At 33.9% G+C, this 22,500-nt stretch overlaps 1 protein-coding gene across 3 annotated transcripts in view; it reads right to left on the bottom strand.

Moving 5' to 3' along the window:
- The window catches only part of LOC144964435 (vacuolar protein sorting-associated protein 11 homolog), a 63,841-nt gene that overhangs the window by 21,765 nt on the left and 19,576 nt on the right, over positions 1-22,500 (bottom strand). For 2 of the 3 annotated variants that reach the window (XM_078898685.1, XM_078898684.1), the window contains exons 4-16: positions 22,160-22,210; positions 20,502-20,567; positions 18,974-19,071; positions 18,135-18,276; positions 17,476-17,565; positions 16,754-16,890; positions 14,715-14,856; positions 11,590-11,669; positions 10,223-10,376; positions 8,790-8,936; positions 7,401-7,592; positions 5,946-6,051; positions 3,485-3,514 (exon numbers count right to left, since the gene is read on the bottom strand). In XM_078898685.1, the coding sequence (XP_078754811.1) occupies positions 3,485-3,514; positions 5,946-6,051; positions 7,401-7,592; positions 8,790-8,936; positions 10,223-10,376; positions 11,590-11,669; positions 14,715-14,856; positions 16,754-16,890; positions 17,476-17,565; positions 18,135-18,276; positions 18,974-19,071; positions 20,502-20,567; positions 22,160-22,210 (1,435 nt within the window). The remainder of the gene's footprint in view (positions 1-3,484; positions 3,515-5,945; positions 6,052-7,400; positions 7,593-8,789; positions 8,937-10,222; positions 10,377-11,589; positions 11,670-14,714; positions 14,857-16,753; positions 16,891-17,475; positions 17,566-18,134; positions 18,277-18,973; positions 19,072-20,501; positions 20,568-22,159; positions 22,211-22,500) is intronic. The other variant, XM_078898686.1, reaches the window with a different exon arrangement.

Genomic DNA, 22,500 nt, shown 5'->3' with positions numbered 1-22,500 from the left:
CGAGTGCTCTACCAACTGACCTATCCGGACCCCCGAAAATTCAAATAACTTTTCTATAATTTTACCATCTCAAATCTAAAATAACAAGCACAAATGTTAAAACTAATATTATAGAGGTAATGTGTCCGAATAGAATGTGTTTTTTTTTTTTTGCGTAATACTAAAATTAAAATGCATCGAATACACACACAAATTTTACATTCAAGTTTTCAATGTCATTTGAAATTGCTATGTGACTTGAATCTTGGTGTTTGAATTGTGTTAAAAAACGAACACATCGATTTCACTTTCAACGATCAATTTTCTGTTGGTTTCATAATCTTAAATTTATAATCTGTTACAGTGAATGACATAATCAGTCGTATGGTGAAAAGGTTTGAACTGAGATATTGCCAAGTTTAGTTAGGTCAATCTTTATGAACAATGAGTTCTTGTCATAAATGATTGAATAAACCCTTTTTGTACATCTTCGGGAAATATCAAAGCTTAATTTATCTTCTAAATATTTTTTTACAGCTAGTCAAGTTGAAAAAGTATGAAATTTGAGAAAAGTTACTGGATACCTTTCCCCATACATCTAACCATGTCTTCATGAAAAATCACCCGATTTACTTCAAATAAGGATTAAAATGCTCTGGGGAGAATATCCTTTCAGAAAATGGGGGAAAAAAATGCAAATCCAAAATTTTCACCTTCCAACTGATTATGTCATGCACCGACACATTTGTCATCATTGTTGAACATGCATAAAGACATTGATTGAAAAGTGGATTAGTAAAAACTAGTGCCGTGATAATAAAGAAAGAAAAGCATTAACAAAAGATGTGCAAAACACGAAATATGAAAGTGACAAATTAGGAAACAGGCACTGGTGTAAGACAAACATCTGAAAAAGTGTGTTATGAAAACAGTGCCAGACAAAGCAAGAAAGAAAAATACAAGAAAAATTCATCTCAAAAAATAGTGCAAAATCTGGGGGGAAAAAATAAAATTTGAGTACTCCTGCAGATTGTAGGGAAATCTTAGCACGAAAATGTATTGTTATTATTTTTATTATTATGATTATGATTATGATTATGATTATTATAATTATTATTATTATTATTATCATTACTATTGGAGAACCCGCACTATTTTGCGGAGAAATAAAGGCTATCAGGATCAAACAGTCGTCCATTATACTTATTCTACTACAGTAATGTATTTTAAGATTTGCCGGTAATTCTGTGTTCGATGATAAAAATTTTACATTGGCCTTATGGAACAATGTGGATCCCCAACCCTATTTTTCAAAAGAATAGATTACAAAGATTATAATTCCTTGGTAGTATCAAGAGAGATTTAAATTGCGTCACTTTTTTGTTGTGGATATGCTAGAATTGCATAGGATAAATTATACTCGCAATGAAAGTTAAACGTCAAAAAAGGTGTTTTTTTTGTTTTTAAGGGTTTTATGGCGCTTGCAACACATTAAGGTTATATCAGCGCCAGTAAAAAGGAAGAAAATGGGATAGTAAAAAGTTCTAGAATTACAATTAAAGCACGAAAGAAAAGGTGAGACAAAGGGGAATTGGTTGAAATAGGGAACAGATGTAGATTCCAAGAGCACACCGTCAAAGTACTTAGTTTGAGATCACCTAAAAGTCTCATCCAGACACAAGCACAGGTCCCAACTAAGAGGAATACACTCAAATGTTTACTAATCATATAATATAATATGTAAAACATAATACAATGCATAACAGAGAACAAGATAAAAAATATCATCTCCCAAGACTGTAACTATACATTCGACTGTTTCCCTCCCAGCCAAGGAATTCCGGCAAGGATCAGGACAAAACTAAGTAATCTCATTCCAAGACAATGACAGGAAACAATTGGGAAACGGGTATGGGGGAATAGAAGACACAGCATGTACCTCCCTGCCCACTATGGGAGGTCAGGATCCCCACCCAGTCAAAAAGGGACTGAGTAATACGACGTCTAATTGGAGTCAATGGATGATAGAATTAGCCTAAAATATATAAGAAGGTCAGCAAATGGTGGTGGTGGTGACGGGGAGGGGGCAAAAAAAACCCCCAAAAAACAAAGGACTGGACGAGTTAAGCCTTACAACCATTCAAACTTTTTCCACAATTCAAATCACTTGATTTCATTTATTCACAGTTACAGCACAGTTTGTTTTGGGGTTTTTTTTAAAATGTGTTTCTCCAAACTATTATTATTGAAATTGAATCAAATTGTTTTTAGTCGTTTTGTTTGTTTTTGTTTTTTTTAAGTCCACAGAGCCAAAGTTTATCCCAGTCTCTTTCATATTGAATAACAAAAATAGCTGCCTGCTACCACTTGGATAGGGCGCCAATCGATTACAAAGAACTTTCCAATAAATCTCAAGGACGGAGCCTTCTAATTAGTGATAGAAGAACGAATGGGACAGGAAAAATTGTAATGGAATAATTTTGTTCCCACAATGCATCTCTTTTGGTAAACCAGTTAACTGCTGCACTCTGGAAAGACATGCATTCAAAATTTGGCCAGAAAACTCATCCTTCATATATCGATTGATTTAAATAACACTCTTATTGACAAAAACTTCCAAATCTGCAATTTTCGACGGTCCCCGGTTTGCAAGTATTTGGTTTCTTAAATTGATTGATATTTGAAGGACGAGATTTATGTCCAAATTTTTTAAAACAAATTTTTTCCAAACTACATCAGTTAATGGATTAGTCATAATTGTAATACATCCAGTGTACAATATTTTGTTTTAAGGGTTTTACGACGCTTGCAACACATTATGGTCATATCAGCACCAGTAAAAAGGAAGAATATGGGAAAGTAAAAAGTTATAGAATTACAATTAAAGCACCCAAGAATAGGGAAGACAAATGGGGAATTGGTTCAAATAGGAAACAGATGTAGATTCCAAGAGCACACTATCAAAGTACTTAGTTTGAAATCACCTAAAAGTCTCATCCAGACACAAGCACATGTCCCCACTCAACAATCTCAATGTTTACAAATCATATATAATATGTGTACAAAACATAATACGGAGCATAACAGAGAGATGATTTACAAGGAAAAAAATATCATCTCCCAAAACTAACTATACATTTGACTGTTTCCCTCTCAGCCAGGGTATCCGGCGAGGGCCAGGACAAAACCAAGTAATCTCATTCCAAGACAAAGAAAGAAAGCAAGTTGGAAAACAGGTATAGGGGAATAGAAGTCACAGTAAGTACCTCCCTGCCCACTATGGGAGGTCATGAATCCCACCCAAATACAATATTTTATCTAATAATAATAAGATTAAATTGGAGATGAAAATTTTAAAAGTGAATTGGATAAACGGAATTGAATACAGTGGGTCAACAGCATGGACAATTATACAGTAGGTCAATAACATGGACAATTATACAGTAGGTCAACAGCATGGACAATTATACAGTAGGTCAACAGCATTGACAATTATCCAAATTACCTTCCAGACTGTTTTGGTCAATGAGCGGCTCTGCAAGAAGATGAAAATGTCAACATTCTACATACATTAATACATTTATATCTCAAAATGCTGGTTTGTAAGACAAATAATTTTTTTTACTTTAACTGAACATTTTTTAGACTGGGATGATAAAATACACATCAGCATATAAATCTGAATTACAGAGTGTTTTAATTACCAATTCACCCCCCCCCCCCCCCCCCCCCCCCAAAAAAAAATTTAATGATCAAATAAAAAGGTATAAATAAAATATATAAAATCTCAGTATTAAAAAATCAGGTCAGGATTTTACATGATCAAAAAATATTTAATTAAATTTTTTAAAAATTGTAAATGAAAAATAAATCCAGAAAAAAAAATTTGGCTACAAAATGAAAAGTTGGCAATCCTGTGTATTTATTCTTGAATATTTGTTGTTTGTTATTAAAGGTTTTAAAGCGCCTGCAACATGAAAAGGTCATATAAGCGCCAGTAAAAAGGAAGAAAATGGGATAGTAAAAAGTTCTAGAATTACAATTAAAGTACCCAAGAAAAGGTAAGACAAAGGGGAATTGGTTCAAATAGAGAAATAGATGTAGATTCCAAGAGCACACTATCAAAGTACTTAGTTTGAGATCACCTAATAGGAATACACTCAAATGTTTACAAATCATATATTGTAAATAAAACATAATACAGTGCATAACAGAGAGCTGATTTACAAAGAAAAAAATTTCTTCTCCCAAAACTAACTATACACTTGACTGTTTCCCTCCCAGCTAGGGTATACGGCCAGTGCCAGGACAAAACCCAAATAATTTCATCCCAAGAAAAAGACAGAAAGCATAGTGGAAAAAAGAAAAATGGTGTTAGAAAACACAGTAAGTAACTCCCTGCCCACTATGGGAGATTATTGAATATCATATTATACTGAATTGAGCATGTTGACAAATATCACACTTGAAGAGGATGATCATGTAAACATTTGCAAAATACGAAGAATGTTTTATTTTGATTTTAAAAAACCATAACCTCATAAAACAAGGGATAACATGCAAAAAACGCCAAATCAAAATTACCCAAAACCTTTTAAAATTAAAGACAACATCAAAGCATTGAATATCATGAAACAAAATTAGAATTAGAAAAGAAAAAATATATTCTTGAGTCTAGATTGAATTCCGACAAATGATTCAACGAATGGCAAAATAACTACAAATGAAACAAAATGTCTAAATACGAAAAGCTTTATTGTCGAGGCAGAATGAAATACTGGAGTGTTGAATATTCCGTCTGTACTAGGTGAGTGACAAGGAAGATGGAGCACATATGTTACAGTGAATGACATAATCGGTCGGATGGTGAAAAGGTTTGAACTAAGATTTTGCCAAGTTTAGTAAGAAGGTCAATTTTTATTTAAAAAATAGTTTTTGTCATTTATGATTAAATCAATCAACCCTTTTTGTACATCTTCTGGAAATAACATCAAAGCTTAATTTTTACTTCTAAATATTTTTTACACCTAGTCAAGTTGATAGAGTATGAAATTTGAGAAAAGTTGCTGGATACCTTTCTCATACATCTGACCATAACTTCATGAAAAATCACCTGATTTACTTCAATGAAGCATATTCTTTCAGAAAATGCATAGAATGCAAATCCAAAATTTTCACCTTCCGACTGATTATGTCATGTACTGACAAACACACACACACATATATATATATATATATATATATATATATATATATATATATATATATATATATATATATATATATATAGTTTTTTGAACAAGCAACATATATATATATTCTTTTAAAAAGCAATCTATCTTTTCTTTTTTTTTTTCAAGACGCTAATGCAGACCGAACACACACTTGTTTTTAATCAGTTGACTGCTGTGCTCTGGAAAGACCAGTATTTAAAAATTTGGCCAGATGATTCATCCTACAAACCTCGATTGATTTAAATCACCCTCACCTTGGCAAAAAAACTCTTCCTTAAAGTCCCAGGTTTGAGAATTTTTGCCAAGACGCATTCCTTCAGAGCTGTTAGCCCCATAGAGCTGGAGTTTAGCCCGGTTTCTATGGCAGGAAACGGACAATAGAAATTGCTTACTACCCTTTGGATAGGATGCTAGTCTATCGCAAAGCACTTTCTGCCAGATCTAACAGACCCAGGTACCCAATCACTGCTGGGTGGACAGAGGGGTTAGAAAAAAATCTTGACTGTACCAGGGGATCAATCTTTGGTCCCTTTGTGTGTGAAGAGAGTACTCTACCATCTGACCTCTTGGGACCCCCTTTTGCCCAAGACGAGGGACATTTAAATCGATCAATATTTGAATTATCTGGCAACATTTGTCAATAAAGACGTCTCTCCAGAGTAGGACAATGAACTGGTTAAAAACCAAAAACCCTAGGCAAACCAGGAAAGCATGAATCATAATTCGACTCACTGTCATTAGGCTTGTAGTCTGTGCAGAGGTGTTTCAGCAACTCGGTTGTCTCTTGTGGGACTTGGCTGATCAGAATCTTACCGTAGCATTTCAAATTACTCTCCGCCTGTCAATTACAAAAGTCGGTAGAAATCAAATTTTTGAAAAGAAAGTAAAAATGTATAAAAGGAAAAGGTTTGGTATAAAATATAAATGCCATATAATGCCATGATGTCATATAACACCTTGATGTCATATAATGCCATGATGTCATATAATGCCATGATGTCATATAATGCCATGATGTCATATAATGCCATGATGTCATATAATGCCATGATGTCATATAATGCCATGATGTCATATAATGCCATGATGTCATATAATGCCATGATGTCATATAATGCCATGATGTCATATAATGCCATGATGTCATATAATGCCATGATGAAATGTAATGCCATGATGAAATGTAATGCCATATAATGCCATATAAATCAAATACCCTGGAGCATGAGAAAGAACAATAAATTGTTTAATTCAATTATGTTGTCCTTCTTCTTCTTCTTCTTCTTCTTCTTCTTCTTCTTCTTCTTCTTCTTCTTCTTCTTCTTCTTCTTCTTCTTCTTCTTCTTCTTCTTCTTCTTCTTCTTCTTCTCATTATCATTATTATTACTATTATCATCATCATCGTCATTATTTTTATTATCATCATTATTATTGCTTTTTAAGCCACAGATGATGATTACCTAAGAATATTAATCCTCTATTTTTATAATTGTCAGAATGACTTGATCAGATTCAAAGAGATGTTATGGTCATTTGCCATGGCCTAAAATATACTCTTGAACTTGAACTTTATACATAGCTGCCAACTTTTCAAAATGCTAAAACGTATTATTATACGCGGTGCGGCGCGGACGCCCAATTCATGTCTTAAAATGGCATATTTATTAATGTACTTAAGTACTAGGATGGTCAGAACTGTAATACTAAGAGAAGCTTACCTTTATCATCATACTGGGTAGGCATAAGTGATGGGGAGGTGGTGACAAAATTTTCTCCCAAGATAATTTTTATCAGATTTTCTTCTTTTTTTTTTTTTTTTTCTGGATTTTTTTTCTTTTTCTAGATTGGCCAAATCGTACTAAGTACGATTTTATCGTACTGGTTGGCAGCTATGCTTATATCTTAACTCACTCAACCCTAACAATGACTATATCAGTAGTTTACCCGGGGTTACTTTTAACCCAATGTCTATTTATTACATTTTTCTGAGACAAATTATAGGCGTAGTATCAAAGCTAATGTTTTATAGTTTTTTGCATGTTAATGGTAGTAGTTGAATAAAAATATCTATTTACAAACTCATTTTTAATACATTTTTTTCCAATTTTGAAAAGTAGCGAAAATCTCTAGGATTGAGTGAGTTAATCATTTCTAACGAGAACAAGACGACGATAAGATCAAACCCACTGCTTCAAAATCGAGTTTTCCGATGTACTGCAAGGCACGCTGGTAATCCTTGATGTCCTCCAACTGGATCTTGAGGTAACTCTCGTGTTTCTTGTGCTTCTCTGCCAGGGAAAGGGCATGCTTGGAGTAGCCAGATTGGCGACATACATTGATGGCAGTCTCCACATCAAAATCCACCTCACGATCTTTAGTCTATCGATTGACAAATTTAAAACAAAATATCATACAATGAGATGGGGGTGGGAGAGAGAGGGGGCGGATTTGTTTTTCATGAATAAAATGTTCAGATTTGGCCAATGTGGGGGTCCCATTAGCTCAGCTGGCAGAGCACTGCTTCACATGCAAAAGGACCAAGATCGATCCGGGGTGCAGTCTGGATTTTTTTCTGACAGAATTATCAATAAACAAAAAACCCTAGTCAGACTAGGAAAACAAGAATCATAATTTGACTCACTATCATTAGTGTCTATGCACAGAACCCCTCCATCCACCCAGCAGTGAATGGGTAGCTGAGTCCGTTAGATTTGATGGAAAGTACTTTGCTATAGACCAGTGTCCTATCCAAAGGATATCAAGCAATTGCTATTGTCCATTTCACGCTACAGAAACCGAGAAAACTCTGCTGGCTCCATGAGCCCAATGGCTCTGAAGGACTACTTTTTTTCTTTTTTTTTTTTTGGACCAATGTTTTGAAATCAAAATTTATTTAAACTGGTTTATAGTGAAAAGTGTCATTAATGCTACTCAACAAAGTAATAGAAATGAATCAAGTTTAATTCTGTTGCTATAAACAAGATGAATGAAAGACTACAGACGTTTGTTTGTTTGTTGCTTTAGGTCTCTTCCAACACAATTGAGGTTATATGAGAGACCGCTGAAACAAAAAAACAAGCAATCTAACAAAAATAGTAAAAATGTAAATCAAAATCATAACCTAAAGCTATCATAAGCTAAATTATAAATAACCAAGAACAAACAGGCAGAAGATTTACAGAAAAAAAAATATCCCCTGTCAAAAATACAATCACAAACCAAAGAAGCAGGATAGGCTAGTAAAGAGAAGAAGAAACGACATCACTATTGGATCGTACACCCATGCGAACATCATAGGTATACGATTCAAGGGTGATGCTCCCATCCAACCACCCGCAGACTACAGACGAATGAGATAATGAGGTAGTGGCATTGTTAAGATGAACACGTTTTTGTTTATTCATCTTAACAACGCCACTACCACATTATCTCATTTGTCTGTAGTCCTTCATTCATCCTGTTTTGTTGATGAAGGGGAAATCTGAAAAGTCCATTTTATCTGTTTTCGAATATTAACTTAAAGCTTACATACAATTTCACATTGTTACTTATGCAGGTTAAATAATCAACACTGACCATGATGAATTCGTCCAGCTTGGAGACATCTTTCAGCTTGGTGTAGCAATTCAACAAAAGTGTTGTGTGTTCCTCGGTGGCGGTCTGGGACTTGTGCAAGGCCTGAAGGTATTTGGTCAGATTGTGAATGCGTTGAGCATCCAGGAACTGAAAAAAAAAATTAATTGAATTGGTATTGTTTATATTAATAAACAAAAAATAAATATAACAGCTTCAAAAAAAAAAAAGAACAAAATACCAAAACACAGAACGTTTCGGGCTCAAAATCCATCTTCAGCCAACAACAAAAAACAATTAAAAAATAAATACATTACTAAATTCCAGATTGTATTGTATTAATGTATTGTATTGTTTTATTCATCCCCAAGGTGAAATTTGTTTTTAAGGTCTAATCCAAGGGAAGACTGGAATAACCCAGGCGTTAGCCGCAGTGCAGCGCCGCAAAGTGATCTACGGCGAGGTGACTTGCTCAAGACCACACACACCGAGACAGGTAGTCAAACTCGGTACCCTTTGGGTACGAAGCAAAGACTGTATCACTGAGACATACCAAGTATAAAATGCCTTTGAGACTGCTTGGGTATGTGAACTCTTAAATCTCCCATGATCACAGGAATAGGCAATTGAATAAATTTGTTTCATTTCTAATGATATTAAGCAGTTAAATGCTGAACTTCAGAAAGTCCCAGGTTTGAGAGTTTTTGCCAAGATGAAGGTCATTTAAATCAATCAATATTTATTGGAGGATGAGTTTTCTAACTAAATTTTTTAATATGTGACTTTCCAGAGTACAGCTGTTAACTGGTAAAACTCAAGAAAATTTAACCTTTGCCACCCTTCCCCCTATCCACCAATCCCCCCTACCCTCCCCCCAAACTTCCCAATGACACTGAAATATTCATAATTTTTTTTCCTATATTTAATATAGGATATTAAACATTAGGAAGGTTGTTGTGATGATGATGATGATGATGATGATGATGATGACGATGACAACGATGTTACTTGTGTACATATGCGGCGATGCGGTCTAGTGGTATGACACTCGCTTTCAGATTGGAAGGTCCTGGGTTCAAGCCTCGAGCTCGGCGCATAGTTGAGTCTTTGAAAAGGCTCTTTACTCACATTCTCTCACCATACTCAGGTGTAAAATGAGTACCTGGCTGTTAACAGTGTTGTCTTTGTCCGAAAAATTATAATATTGCCTAACAACTGTCATGTCCCGTCTTACATGCTAAACGTTGCTGTTGACCAGGGACCCCTTCTAAAGCGCTTTGAGCACATTTAGTGGATATTGCACTATATGAAGCTCAATTTTAAGTGTGTCTATGTCAATATATTGTATTGTTATAAATATGTAACAAAATGACAAATTGCCACTTTTTTAGGACAATAAAGATATATTATAATTATTATTAAAAATAGCAACTGACCTTCCTAATGACGTAAGACGCCTCCAGCTTTCCAATAGTCTTGATATATTGATCTATGGCCCCATCATGATCTCCCTTGCTATACAAGTGATCTCCGTACTGAGTAAAGATGTCGATCAAGCCGTCCTGATCTAAGAGTTGACTTTTAGCCAAACTGAATAAAAATGAATAAGGTTTGTTATTATTATTATCATCATCATCATCATCATCATTACCATTATTATTATTAATATTATTATCATTATTATCATCATCATCATCATCATCATTATGATTATGATTATTATTATTATTATCATCATTAATATTATTAATATCATTATTATTATTATATTATTATTATCATTACTATTATCATTATTATTATTATTATTATTATTATTATACAATCTCCATAATTAATAATATTAATATCATTATTATTATTATATTATTATTATTAGTATTATCATTATTATTATTATTATTATACAATTTCCTTTTGACTTCAGTGATGTCTCATCTTTAAAAATCTGTTTGAATTTTGTGTATTCTACGACAAATCCCTATGTCTCTATGACAGACACTTACACTCTACAACGTTCACCCATTGAATAAATATGATCAATTTTTATTCTTGTTGAATAATGTATATGTTGTTGCTTGGTTGGAGAGTCAATGTTATAAATAACTATAGGAAACAGAGCGACAGCTTCAATTTGATAAACGAAAACAGATAATGTAGACATTTCGAGTTTCACCTTTATCAACAAAACATGATGAATGAAACACTCAAAGACGAATGAGAGATGTGAGAAAGATGTAACAAGTCGATTCTGATTCTATATATAAAAAAAAAAAATATCATGCTGCTTTTATTTTTGTTTTATTTAACCCATTTCATTTGTTTCTGGATACTTTGATTGGTTTAGTGAATAAGTACTAGTACTACAAAAGTAACTTCTTACAAATTTCATTATCAAAATTGAATCAAACAGTTTCAAAATAGAACAAAAATACCAAACATGGAATGTTTTGGGCTCAAAACCCTTCTTCAGCCAACAACCAAAAAAAAAAAACAATAAATACATCAATACATATACTAAATTCCAAATTGACAACAGATAAATTTTCTCTGTCGTCAATCTGGAAGTGAGTAATGTCTTTATTGTGTTTTTTTGGTTACTGACTGAAGAAGGGTTTTGAGCCCGAAACGTTCCATGTTTGGTATTTTTGTTCTATTTTTTGAAGCTGTTATATTCATTTTTGTTTTTAATACTTTTGAAAGAAAATGATAGATAGTTTTGTTTCATAAAACAGTTAAATAGTCCACAGTTTCTATCACCTTTGTATCACTATAAATTTATGTCCCGAATCAATTGAAATACCTAATAGCTAACGTGTAGTTATTCTTCTTGAACAACATTTCCAATTTGCTCTGAGTGTCTTTCTCTTGCAGTTGAAATAACTGAAAACAAAAGAAAAATTATAATGATACAAGGTTTTTTATTAAATCATTTTTCTTTTTTTTTTTGCCAGAGAAAATTTTCTTTTTTTTATTTTGTAAATGCTGAAGAGGTAAACAAAAACTTGAGCTTTTATATCTAATACATAATAATCCACTAAACAGGCTTAAAGTGTTTTACAAGGGGTCCATGGCCCAACAGCAACACTTAACATGTAGGACGTAACATGACGCCTGTTAGGCGATATTATAATTTTTTCGGACAGGTAAACGGCCTGTAAACGGTACTCATATTATACCTGAGTACAGTGAGAGAATGTGAGTAAAGAGCTTTTTCCAAGGACTTAACTATGCGCCAAGCAAGGCTCGACCCCGGACCTTCCAATCCCAAAGCGAGTGTCATACAACTAGGACACAAGTAGATCCAAAAGCATTTTAACCGTGTATCTAGACTGAGGCTATTCAGGAAGTCCATTTCGAAATCAGGCTCAGAATCCCTGTCAAGATTCTTGCATTTCCAAAATGCATCATAATAATAATAATAATAATAATAATAATAATAATAATAATAATAATAATAATAATAATAATAATAATAATAATAAAAATAATAAAAATAATAATAATAATCTTTATTGTCCAAATAGGCAATTATTGTTAGGTTACAGCTCTTGTAAAAGGGGTAAAAAAGTAATTAAAATAGTGGTAATAATGATGATAATAATACTGATAGTAATGATGATAATAATAATAATAATAATAATAATAATAATAATAATAATAATAATAATAATATAATAATAATAATAATAATAATAATAATAATAATAATGACATAATAATAATAATAATAATAATAATAATAATAATAATAATAATAATAATAATAATAATAATAATAATAATAATAATAAAATAATAATAATAATAATAATAATAATAATAAAATAATAATAATAATAATAATAATAATAATAATAATAATAATAATAATAATAATAATAATAATAATAAATAATAATAATAATAATAATAATAATAATAATAATAATAATAATAATAATAATAATAATAATAATAATAATAATAATAATAATTAATAATAATAATAATAATAATATAATAATAATTATAATAAATTTAATAATATTATAATAATAATAAGAATTTAATAACTAAAAGTCACATGCATTAACAGGAGAGATGGTTGATAAAAAAAACAAAACAATAAAAATAAAATCATTTCCTATACACACATATACAGCTCTCAGTCCCTTGGCGTGAATCCAAACGAGAGCCTGGGCAAATCAATTGTCATTCAATAACAAAGACAGGAAGTGCAAGGAACAACCAGACCTGCCTAGTACTACGAAAAATTTGTAGAAATACGAATTTTTGTCTCCAGCTACAGAGCTGCATAGGTTTCTTTGACTCGATAAATCTTGTTGTGAAGGAAAGTCTAGTTTCTTAGAACCTATATTTAGGACTTTGGAGCATTTTTGGACCACGCTGAGAGCAAATTGTTTATTTGTGAAGCTATTTAAAGTGACTTTTTCTTTTTTGTACCTTTGGAAACTACGAATTTTTGAAATATCAAGTTGGCAACTCTGTGACAACAGATTGATATCACAACAAGATGTTCAGCAAATGCCTTTTTGTGCATACAATGAAAGTCAGACATTTCTTTATCCATCCATTGGTTGTGACAAGGGAAATTAATTGTTTCTTTCCTGTCTTATAACAATTTTTTAAAAACTGAGCTATTATATAGCGCAGTAGCCACTAAACACGCTCAAACCACTTTACAAGGGGTCCCTGGCCAACAGCAACACTTAATATATGTAGAACAAGAACAGGAGATGACGCCTGTTACGCGATATTACAATTTTTTTTTTCGACAGAGATAACGCTGTTAACGGCCAGCTACTCATTTTACACATGAGAACGATGAGAAAAGGTGAGTAAAGAGCCTTTTCCAAGGACTCAACTATGTGCAGAGTGAGGCTCGAACTCAGGACTTTCTGATCTGAAAGCGAGTGTCATACCACTAGACCACATAGCTGTATGATGATGTCTAGGGCTTAGTTCAATGGAAACAGATTTATGAGCAATCTTCCAATACAGAAAAATGAGCTTATGTTGATAACAACAAAAAATGAAGTGAGTAGGAAAGTGCCAGAAGACAATAGAGAATAAGAATTAATAGAGGCAAAGTTGTCGTACCAGTAAGGTCGCGTGTTCGAGCCCCCATCGCCGCTGAGAAATTTTTATTCTCTATTGTCTTCTGGCACTTTCCTACTCACTTCATTTCTTGTTGTTAAAAATTTTTATTCTCTATTGTCTTCTGGCACTTTCCTACTCACTTCATTTCTTGTTGTTAAAATTTTTATTCTCTATTGTCTTCTGGCACTTTCCTATCTCACTTCATTTCTTGTTGTTAAAATTTTTATTCTCTATTGTCTTCTGGCACTTTCCTATCTCACTTCATTTCTTGTTGTTAAAATTTTTATTCTCTATTGTCTTCTGGCACTTTCCTATCTCACTTCATTTCTTGTTGTTAAAATTTTTATTCTCTATTGTCTTCTGGCACTTTCCTATCTCACTTCATTTCTTGTTGTTAAAATTTTTATTCTCTATTGTCTTCTGGCACTTTCCTATCTCACTTCATTTCTTGTTGTTAAAATTTTTATTCTCTATTGTCTTCTGGCACTTTCCTATCTCACTTCATTTCTTGTTGTTAAAATTTTTATTCTCTATTGTCTTCTGGCACTTTCCTATCTCACTTCATTTCTTGTTGTTAAAATTTTTATTCTCTATTGTCTTCTGGCACTTTCCTATCTCACTTCATTTCTTGTTGTTAAAATTTTTATTCTCTATTGTCTTCTGGCACTTTCCTATCTCACTTCATTTCTTGTTGTTAAAATTTTTATTCTCTGTTGTCTTCTGGCACTTTCCTATCTCACTTCATTTCTTGTTGTTAAAATTTTTATTCTCTATTGTCTTCTGGCACTTTATCTCACTTCAGTTCTTGTTGTAATCTTCCCATACCTTTCTATCCCCAGTCAAAATGAAAATAGAGCCCGATTCACACATGACATCGACAACTTCTGGATACGGCGCCGAGTAAGCGATGAATTTATTCTGGATATCGTAGACTGTGACAGTGTTCATCTCCATGCCGTGGGGACCTCTGCGAGAAATAAAAGATTTGATTTCCATTAACAGGAAATGTCCAGATTGCATTGTGGTCAATGTATGTATGAGTTGCATTGCACATTATTTAGGCACCTATAAGGCGCTATGCTACATCAGTATTAAAAGTGTCACGGTCAACATTTTTATGACTTTAAAATAAAGAAAAGTAGTCCGGCCCATGGAGCAGGCGTTTATCCCAATTTCTATAGCGTGGAATGTACAATAACAATTGCTTGCTATCCTTTGGATTGGACGCTAGTCCAACCCCGTTGTTCCCTTTGTGAACCAATCTGGTCTTAAATTCAATCCCTAGTCGGTGAAGGTCGATACATTATTTTCAGGAGAGGGGAGATTTATTTTCAATCTGTAGGGCTGCCAACCCTTCGTATTCCAAAAGTGGAATCAGAAGGCACAACTGGCAAAACTACACATCACATGTGTTAAGTAATGGAATGGGGAAGAGAAAAAGGGAAAGAGTGTAATTCATTTTCCTACTTAATTCCCTTTTGGAAATAATATTTTTTTTTCAATTCACCCTTTTAACCCCCCCCCCCCCCCCCCCACCCACCCCTCCATTTTTTTTCTTCTTACCATCATCATCATCATTATTATTTCTGAAAATTGTAACTTTAGAGACAATGTAGAGAATTGTAGAAAAGGAAGAGTGAAAATAGAAATGATTCCACTAAAAGCGGAAGGGTTGGCAGGTACGTGTATTGTTTTTTTTAAAGGGTTTTACGCTGCTTGCAACACATTAAGGTCATATCAGCACCAGTAAGAAGGAAGAAAATGGGATAGTAAAAAGTTTTAGAATTACAATTAAGGCATCCAAGAATAAGGCAGACAAAGGAGAATTGGTTCAAATAGGCAACAGTTGTAGATTCCAAGAGCACACTATCAGTGTACTTAGTTTGAGATCACCTAAAAGTCTCATCCAGACGCAAGCACAGGTCCCCACTAAGAGGAATACACTCAAATGTTTACAAATCATATAATACATAAATAAAACATAATACAGTGCATAACAGAGAGATGATTTACAAGGAAAAAAATATCATCTCCCAAAACTAACTATACATTTGACTGTTTCCCTCCCAGCCAGGGTATCCGGCCAGGGCCAAGACAAAACCCAAGTAATCTCATTCCAAGACAAAGATAGAAAGCATGTTGGAAAACAGACATAGGGGGATAGAAGACACAGTATGTACCTCCCTGCCCACTATGGGAGGTCAGGAACCCTGCCCAGTGGTACGTGTATTCTCCACAACTTCTTGCATCAGTGCCTGCTCTCAAATTTTTACAATTTTTCTGCGTGGCTCAGTGGTATGGTCTTTGCTTCGAACCTGAAATGTACCAAGTTCAAATACTCGCTACGCTGTGTGGCCTTCAGCAAGTCACCTCGCCCCAGCTCAGTTTGTGGCGCTCACTACAGCTGTTGTCTGGATTATTCCAGTCTTCGCTTGGAATAAAAAATTGAGCTTTGATATAATGCAATATCCACTACATTTGCTCAAAGCACTATACAGAGGTCCCTGGCCAACAGGAACACATAACATGTAGAACGAGACATGAACCCTATAAGGTGATATTACAATTTTTTCCGACATAGACAACGCCGTTAACGACCAGGTACTTATTTTACACCTAAGTACAGTGAGAGAATGTGAGTAAAGAGCCGATTCCAAGGACTCAATTATGCGCCGAGCACGGGTCGAACCCACGACCTTCTGATACGAAAGCGAGTGTCATACGACTAGAACACATAGCTGAACAGAAAAGACAAATTTCCTCTATGAGGTGAATAGAGAGAATTACATTTTAAATTTTTTTGTAATATCTCACACATTTCAAATAGTGTCTTGTATTTACTGTGACAAATCTTCTATACTCACAATACAGGTGCTCTAGGCATCGTTTTGTTTTCCTTTCCTACTATGATAAGGTATCCCCGGAACCAGTGAAGCTGTAGTTTGGTGCCCTCAAAGGCTAAGCAGGGGCCCCTCCCATCCGGTTGATAGAAATAGACAGCCTATACAATTAGTGATAATGATAACAATAATAATGATGAGAAGAAGAAGAAGAAGAAGGAGGAGGAGGAGGAGGAGGAGGAGGAGGAGGAAAAGGAGGATGAGGAAGAGGAGGATGAAGAGGAGGAAAAAGAGGAGAAAGAGGAGGAGAAGGAAGAAGAAGAAGAAGAAGAAGAAGAAGAAGAAGAAAGAAGAAGAAGAAGAAGAAGAAGAAGAAGAAGAAGAAGAAGAAGAAGAAGAAGAAGAAGAAGAAGAAGAAGAAGAAGGAGGAGGAAGAAGAAGAATTCATCTAACCCTTCATCAGAAAGAAAACTCTTCTGGATGCTTGATAAAATACTCCAAATTTCGACTCTATTATAGTGAGGACAGGAAGATTGTTTTTAACGTATGGGTAAGTTCACCTGGGAAAACAGCTTGCGGTTTTTCATGATAAAATCATGGCAAAAAATTCACTTCCTTTAACAAAAATTTGTTTTTTTGAGCAAAAAGCTCTATCTGCAGATATGCTCACATAAATTATACTCCAATCTTCCTTATATATTAAAATCGAAGAAGATATATATATATTTATAAATTGTATTCCTTACATCCTGCCTCCCGATGACCAACTGGTTGTCTTGACTGGCATCGCTCATCACAATGCATTGTGGGATGGCTCCTGCATCTTCTATCTTACTCTGCAATGTAGTATATTTAGGTCATATTAGCGACAGTAAAAAGAAGAAAATGGAATATTTAAAAAATTCTAGATTTACAATCAAAGCACCCAAGGAAAAGTAAGACAAAGGGGGAATTAGTTCTAACAGGGAACAGATATAGATTCCAAGAACACACCATCAATCTCAATGTACATCAATGTACTTATTATCAGATCACCTAAAAGTCTCATCCAGACATAAACACATGACCCCACTAAGAGGAATACACTCAAATGTTTACAGTATATATCCAAAACAAGATACATAACTAACAAAGCATAACAGGGAGAGGATTTACATGGAAAAAAATATCATCTCCCAAAACAAATACTTAATATTTGACTGTTTTCCCATCAGCTGAGGACTCCAGTAAGGACCAGGACAAAACCAAGCAATCCCAATTCCAACACAAAGATAGAAAACAACTCGGAAAACAGATATAAGGGGATAGAAGACATTGCAAGTAACCTCCTGCCTACCATGGGAGCTCAAAGAACCCCACCCAGTATTGGCACAATGTAGAAAAAGGCTGTGAAAGACCAACCTACCTTTGCATCTTTGGCAGAAATGTTTATGATATACGTGGCATCATCCGTCACCACGAACAGGAATATATCTTTGCCTTGGGTTTTGAATGACAGTCCCGTTATTCTTTTGTCATTCTCAAACACAGTCCGAGTCTTAGTATGCCTACAAAAACAAACCAAAAAAAAATTATTTTTTTTTTTAAAAAGGAAAGAAAATGTTAAAGTGATACTAGGCTGCTAGAAGCTGTGGACTGTAAAAAGTAATAAACAAAAATGAATATAACAGCTTCAAAAAAGAACAAAATACCAAACACGGAATGTTTTGGGCTCAAAACCCTTCTTCAGCCAACAAAAAAAAAACAATAAAGACATAAATACATTTACTAAATTCCAGATAGACAACAGAGATATTTCTGTCATCAAAACCTACATGATCCCAATACCAAATATAAATGAGAAACATTATTCCCATTTCTTTTCCTATTTATATTCCATGTAATATAATGATATATTTATTTAGATACAATCATAGAAAGACAATTTACAACTGATGAAAAGATACATCAATCCGTCTTCCTCCTATCGGATGATTATGAAGGTGATAATGTTAATGAATATGATGATGATGATGATGATGATGATGATGATGATGATGATGATGATGATGATTACAATAATGACAACATCGATGACATCAACAATGATGATGATGATGAATAGGACAATAATGGTGATGATGATGATGATGATGACTACAACAATGACAAAAGCGATGACATCAACAATGAGGATGGTAAAACAGATAAACAGTGATTCATATGACGCCTAGAGTTCCCTAACTTTACACTGCAGTGACTTACCTCTCCCTGGTGACATCTCCCTTGTAAAGAAGAACGGCTCCATTCTCAAAACCAACAGCCATGAAGTTCAAATTTTCATGGACGGTGAAAGCAGAAACCTTTAGAGAAATAAAAGAAAAATTTAAGTCGGTCCTTCAGAGCCATAGGCCCTTGGAGCTGGAGTTTATCCAGGTTTCAATAGTGTGAAATGGACAAATAGCAATTGCTTGCTAACCTTTGGATAGTATGTTAATGGACCTAGCTACCCAATCACTTTTGGGTTGACAGGAGGGCTGGAAAAAAATCTCCTGCACCCGAGATCGATCTCGGTCCCTTTTGGCACTTTTGGAGAAATAAACCAAAAATATAAATGTCAATAACTAGGTGCTTAAATGAGCCAATAGGATGGACAGAAAGATAAAGGGAGTAAATGTGACTCATAAATAAGGAAACAACACACAACAAACAATGTTTCGGCCTTTGCCAATTCTCAAGTAAATACGAAATATATATATATATATATATATATATATATATATATATATATATATATATATATATATATATATATATATATATATATATATATATATATATACAGCGCTTTGAGGTTTCGACGAAAGGCGCTATATAAATATGCTTATTATTATTATTATTATTATTATTATTATTATTATTATTATTATTATTATTATTATTATTATTATATATATTAGATCGTCGTAATATTTGACATATAAATGTCACTTTGGTAACAGGACATAACTTACAACTTTGACAGATGGAGAAATTATTTCATTTTTTTTTTTTTCAATAGGAAATCATTTTTGTTACTTTTAAACAGAAGTTCTAGAACTGCCTAATTGAAAATCTAAAAATTTGTAATATTTGGGAGATAAAAATTTTAGTCGTTACAGTTGTTAAAAATCAACAGAATTTACCCTGACAAGGATTAAACAACACTTCAAAATCTTTAAAATGATGCAGACTGACATCGACTTTCATTTTCAATACATTTTAATAACTCAGAGATGCGTGACGTACTAAAATTTCGTTATGGTTGGCAGGTCAGATGTTCCTCTTGGGAGATTTGCTCTATTTTTCTTTTTAGAGCAGTACTTGTATGTGATTATGGTAAGATGACACACGATCTCCTTTGATTACAGATAAAAATATAATTTTCATTCATATGCCCAAATTACTTTATATTCTTTATTTCAAATGATTTTGATATTAGAAATATTTGACATATATTTTAACCAATTAACTGCCGAACTCTGGAAAAACACGTATTAAAAAAATTTTGCCAGAAAACGTTCTTCAAATATCGATCAATTTAAATGACCCTCATCTTAGCAAAAACTCTCAAAGCTGGGAGTGAAAGAAGATCTCGTGAGGTCTCAGGTTTAAGAGTTTTTGCCAAGATGAGGGTCATTTAAATCGGTTGAAATTTGAAGGACGAGTTTCCTAGCCAAATTTTTAAATACGAGTTTTTCCAGAGTATGGAAGTGAACTGATTTAACAAAATCTTCCCATAATGCAAACTCACAGGTGTCGGCTTGTTTCCTGGAATAGCTCTAGTCAGCCGACGGCAAGAAGGACAGCCCCTTTCCATCTGCAAACGGGATAAGGAATTAAATTGTTTTCCTCATAAGTCTACCTCTATTTGTCTTAATAACCAATTTCTGTTGAGATCCAAGTGAGATCCAATGATCGGATCACTCGACTTGCATGCAATGGGATCTGTGGTTGATACACTGCGGTTATGTTTTCTAGTGGTGACATTCGCCTTTGGATCAGAAGGTCCTGGGTTGGAGTCCAGCTCTAAGCAGCGGAAAGTTGAGTCCTTGGAAAAGGCTCTTTACTCACATTAACAGCATTGTCTCTGTCCGAAAAAAATGTAATATCGTCTAACAGGCGCCATGCCTCGTTCTACATGTTACACGTTGCTGTTGGTTAGGGTTGGTTGTAAAGCGCTTTGAGCACGTTTAGTGGATATTGCACTATATAAAATCTCAAGCTCAAGTTAAATCTAGAGAAATATATGAGGGAAGATGGTACATCCCTGGCAAAACCTCAAGCTGAAGACCGATCTGACTTCACCAAAAAGGCATGAAGTAATGTGAAGATGGAGAACAGATTCAGAGGGACACAGCAGATGACAAGAGTTGTTTTGTTTTGTTTTTAAGGGTTTTACGGCGCTTGCAACACATTAAGGTCATATCAACGCCAGTAAAAAGGAAGAAAATGGGATAGAAAAAAGTTCTGGAATTACAATTAAGGCATGCAGCAAAAGGTAAGACAAAGGAGAATCGGTTCAAATAGGAAACCGATGTAGATTCCAAGAGCATACCATCAATGTACTTAGTTTGAGATCACCTATAAGTCTCATCCGTACACAAGCACAAAATCCAACAAAGAGGAATACACTCAAATGCCTATATTATACATTCAAAATAACAAATATAATAACACATAACAGAGATGATTTACAAGGAAAAAAAATATCATCTCCCAAAACAATAACTATGCATTTGACTGTTTACCTCCCAGCCAGGACTCCGGCCAAGGCCAAGGCAAAACCAAGTAATTTCATTCCAAGACAAAGACGGAAAGCATGTTGGAAAACAGATATAAGGGGATAGAAGACACAGTATGTACCTCCCTGCCCACTATGGGATGTCAGGAACCCTATCAAAAGATGACAAGAGCCTCCCTTATAAATGGAAGAGAACTTTTAGCCAATTGCCCAAAGGAATCTTTAGCATTCTGTTCAAGATACAGCCATTTAAGTAAAATTACAAAAGTCACGTCCCCTTCCCACCGCTTATGTCAAGACTCCAATGAAACAGTAACACATCACTTGCTTGAATGTCAACCTCTTGAAGACCTGAGATGCACATTCTTCCCACCAAATCCAAGCATCAGTAACACACTGTATAGTCATGTGGAACAACTACAAAAGACATCTAAATTCTACCTCATGGCACAAGACCGAAGGACTAGAGCTCAGGTGGTTGCTGGTTCGGATAAGTAAGTAAGTAAGTAAGTAAGTTCAAGATACCACTCACTATCTTTTCAAAATGAACAAATTTCTTCCTTTTTTTTTTAAAGAGAGTAAATTTTTTTAATGCTTACCAAAGTTACAGTTTCAATTTAAGACAAACATTTTAAAATTTTTAAATCTTTGAATGAAAGAATATTTACCGAGTCCATGTTCCAAACTTTTATAATTGGATTAACTCCCTGCTCATCCTCCTGTAAGGTTAAAGAGAAAATGAAATCAACATTGTAAACTTTAATGTGATAGACAAACCCTCTACAGACAAGAAGGATCGGATAAATCATTCATCAACATTGAAATCATTGTGGCACAATGATATAATAATGCAAAATGATTAATAAAAATGAGTGAAAGTGACTGACTAGAAGAAAATCAGAAACACACACACACAAACACACAAACTAAAAAAATCACACAAAAACTAAAAAAATCACACCAAAAGAAAACCCATCATACAAATAAAAATCCTCTAACTGCTTAAAAA

This window comes from Berghia stephanieae, chromosome 2 (genome assembly GCF_034508935.2).
Source record: "Berghia stephanieae isolate SIO BIC M18660-M18661 chromosome 2, UCSD_Bste_1.3, whole genome shotgun sequence".
Taxonomy (NCBI): domain Eukaryota; kingdom Metazoa; phylum Mollusca; class Gastropoda; order Nudibranchia; family Aeolidiidae; genus Berghia; species Berghia stephanieae.
Note: the sequence above shows the minus strand (reverse complement) of the source record. Positions and strands in the feature narration are given on the sequence as shown.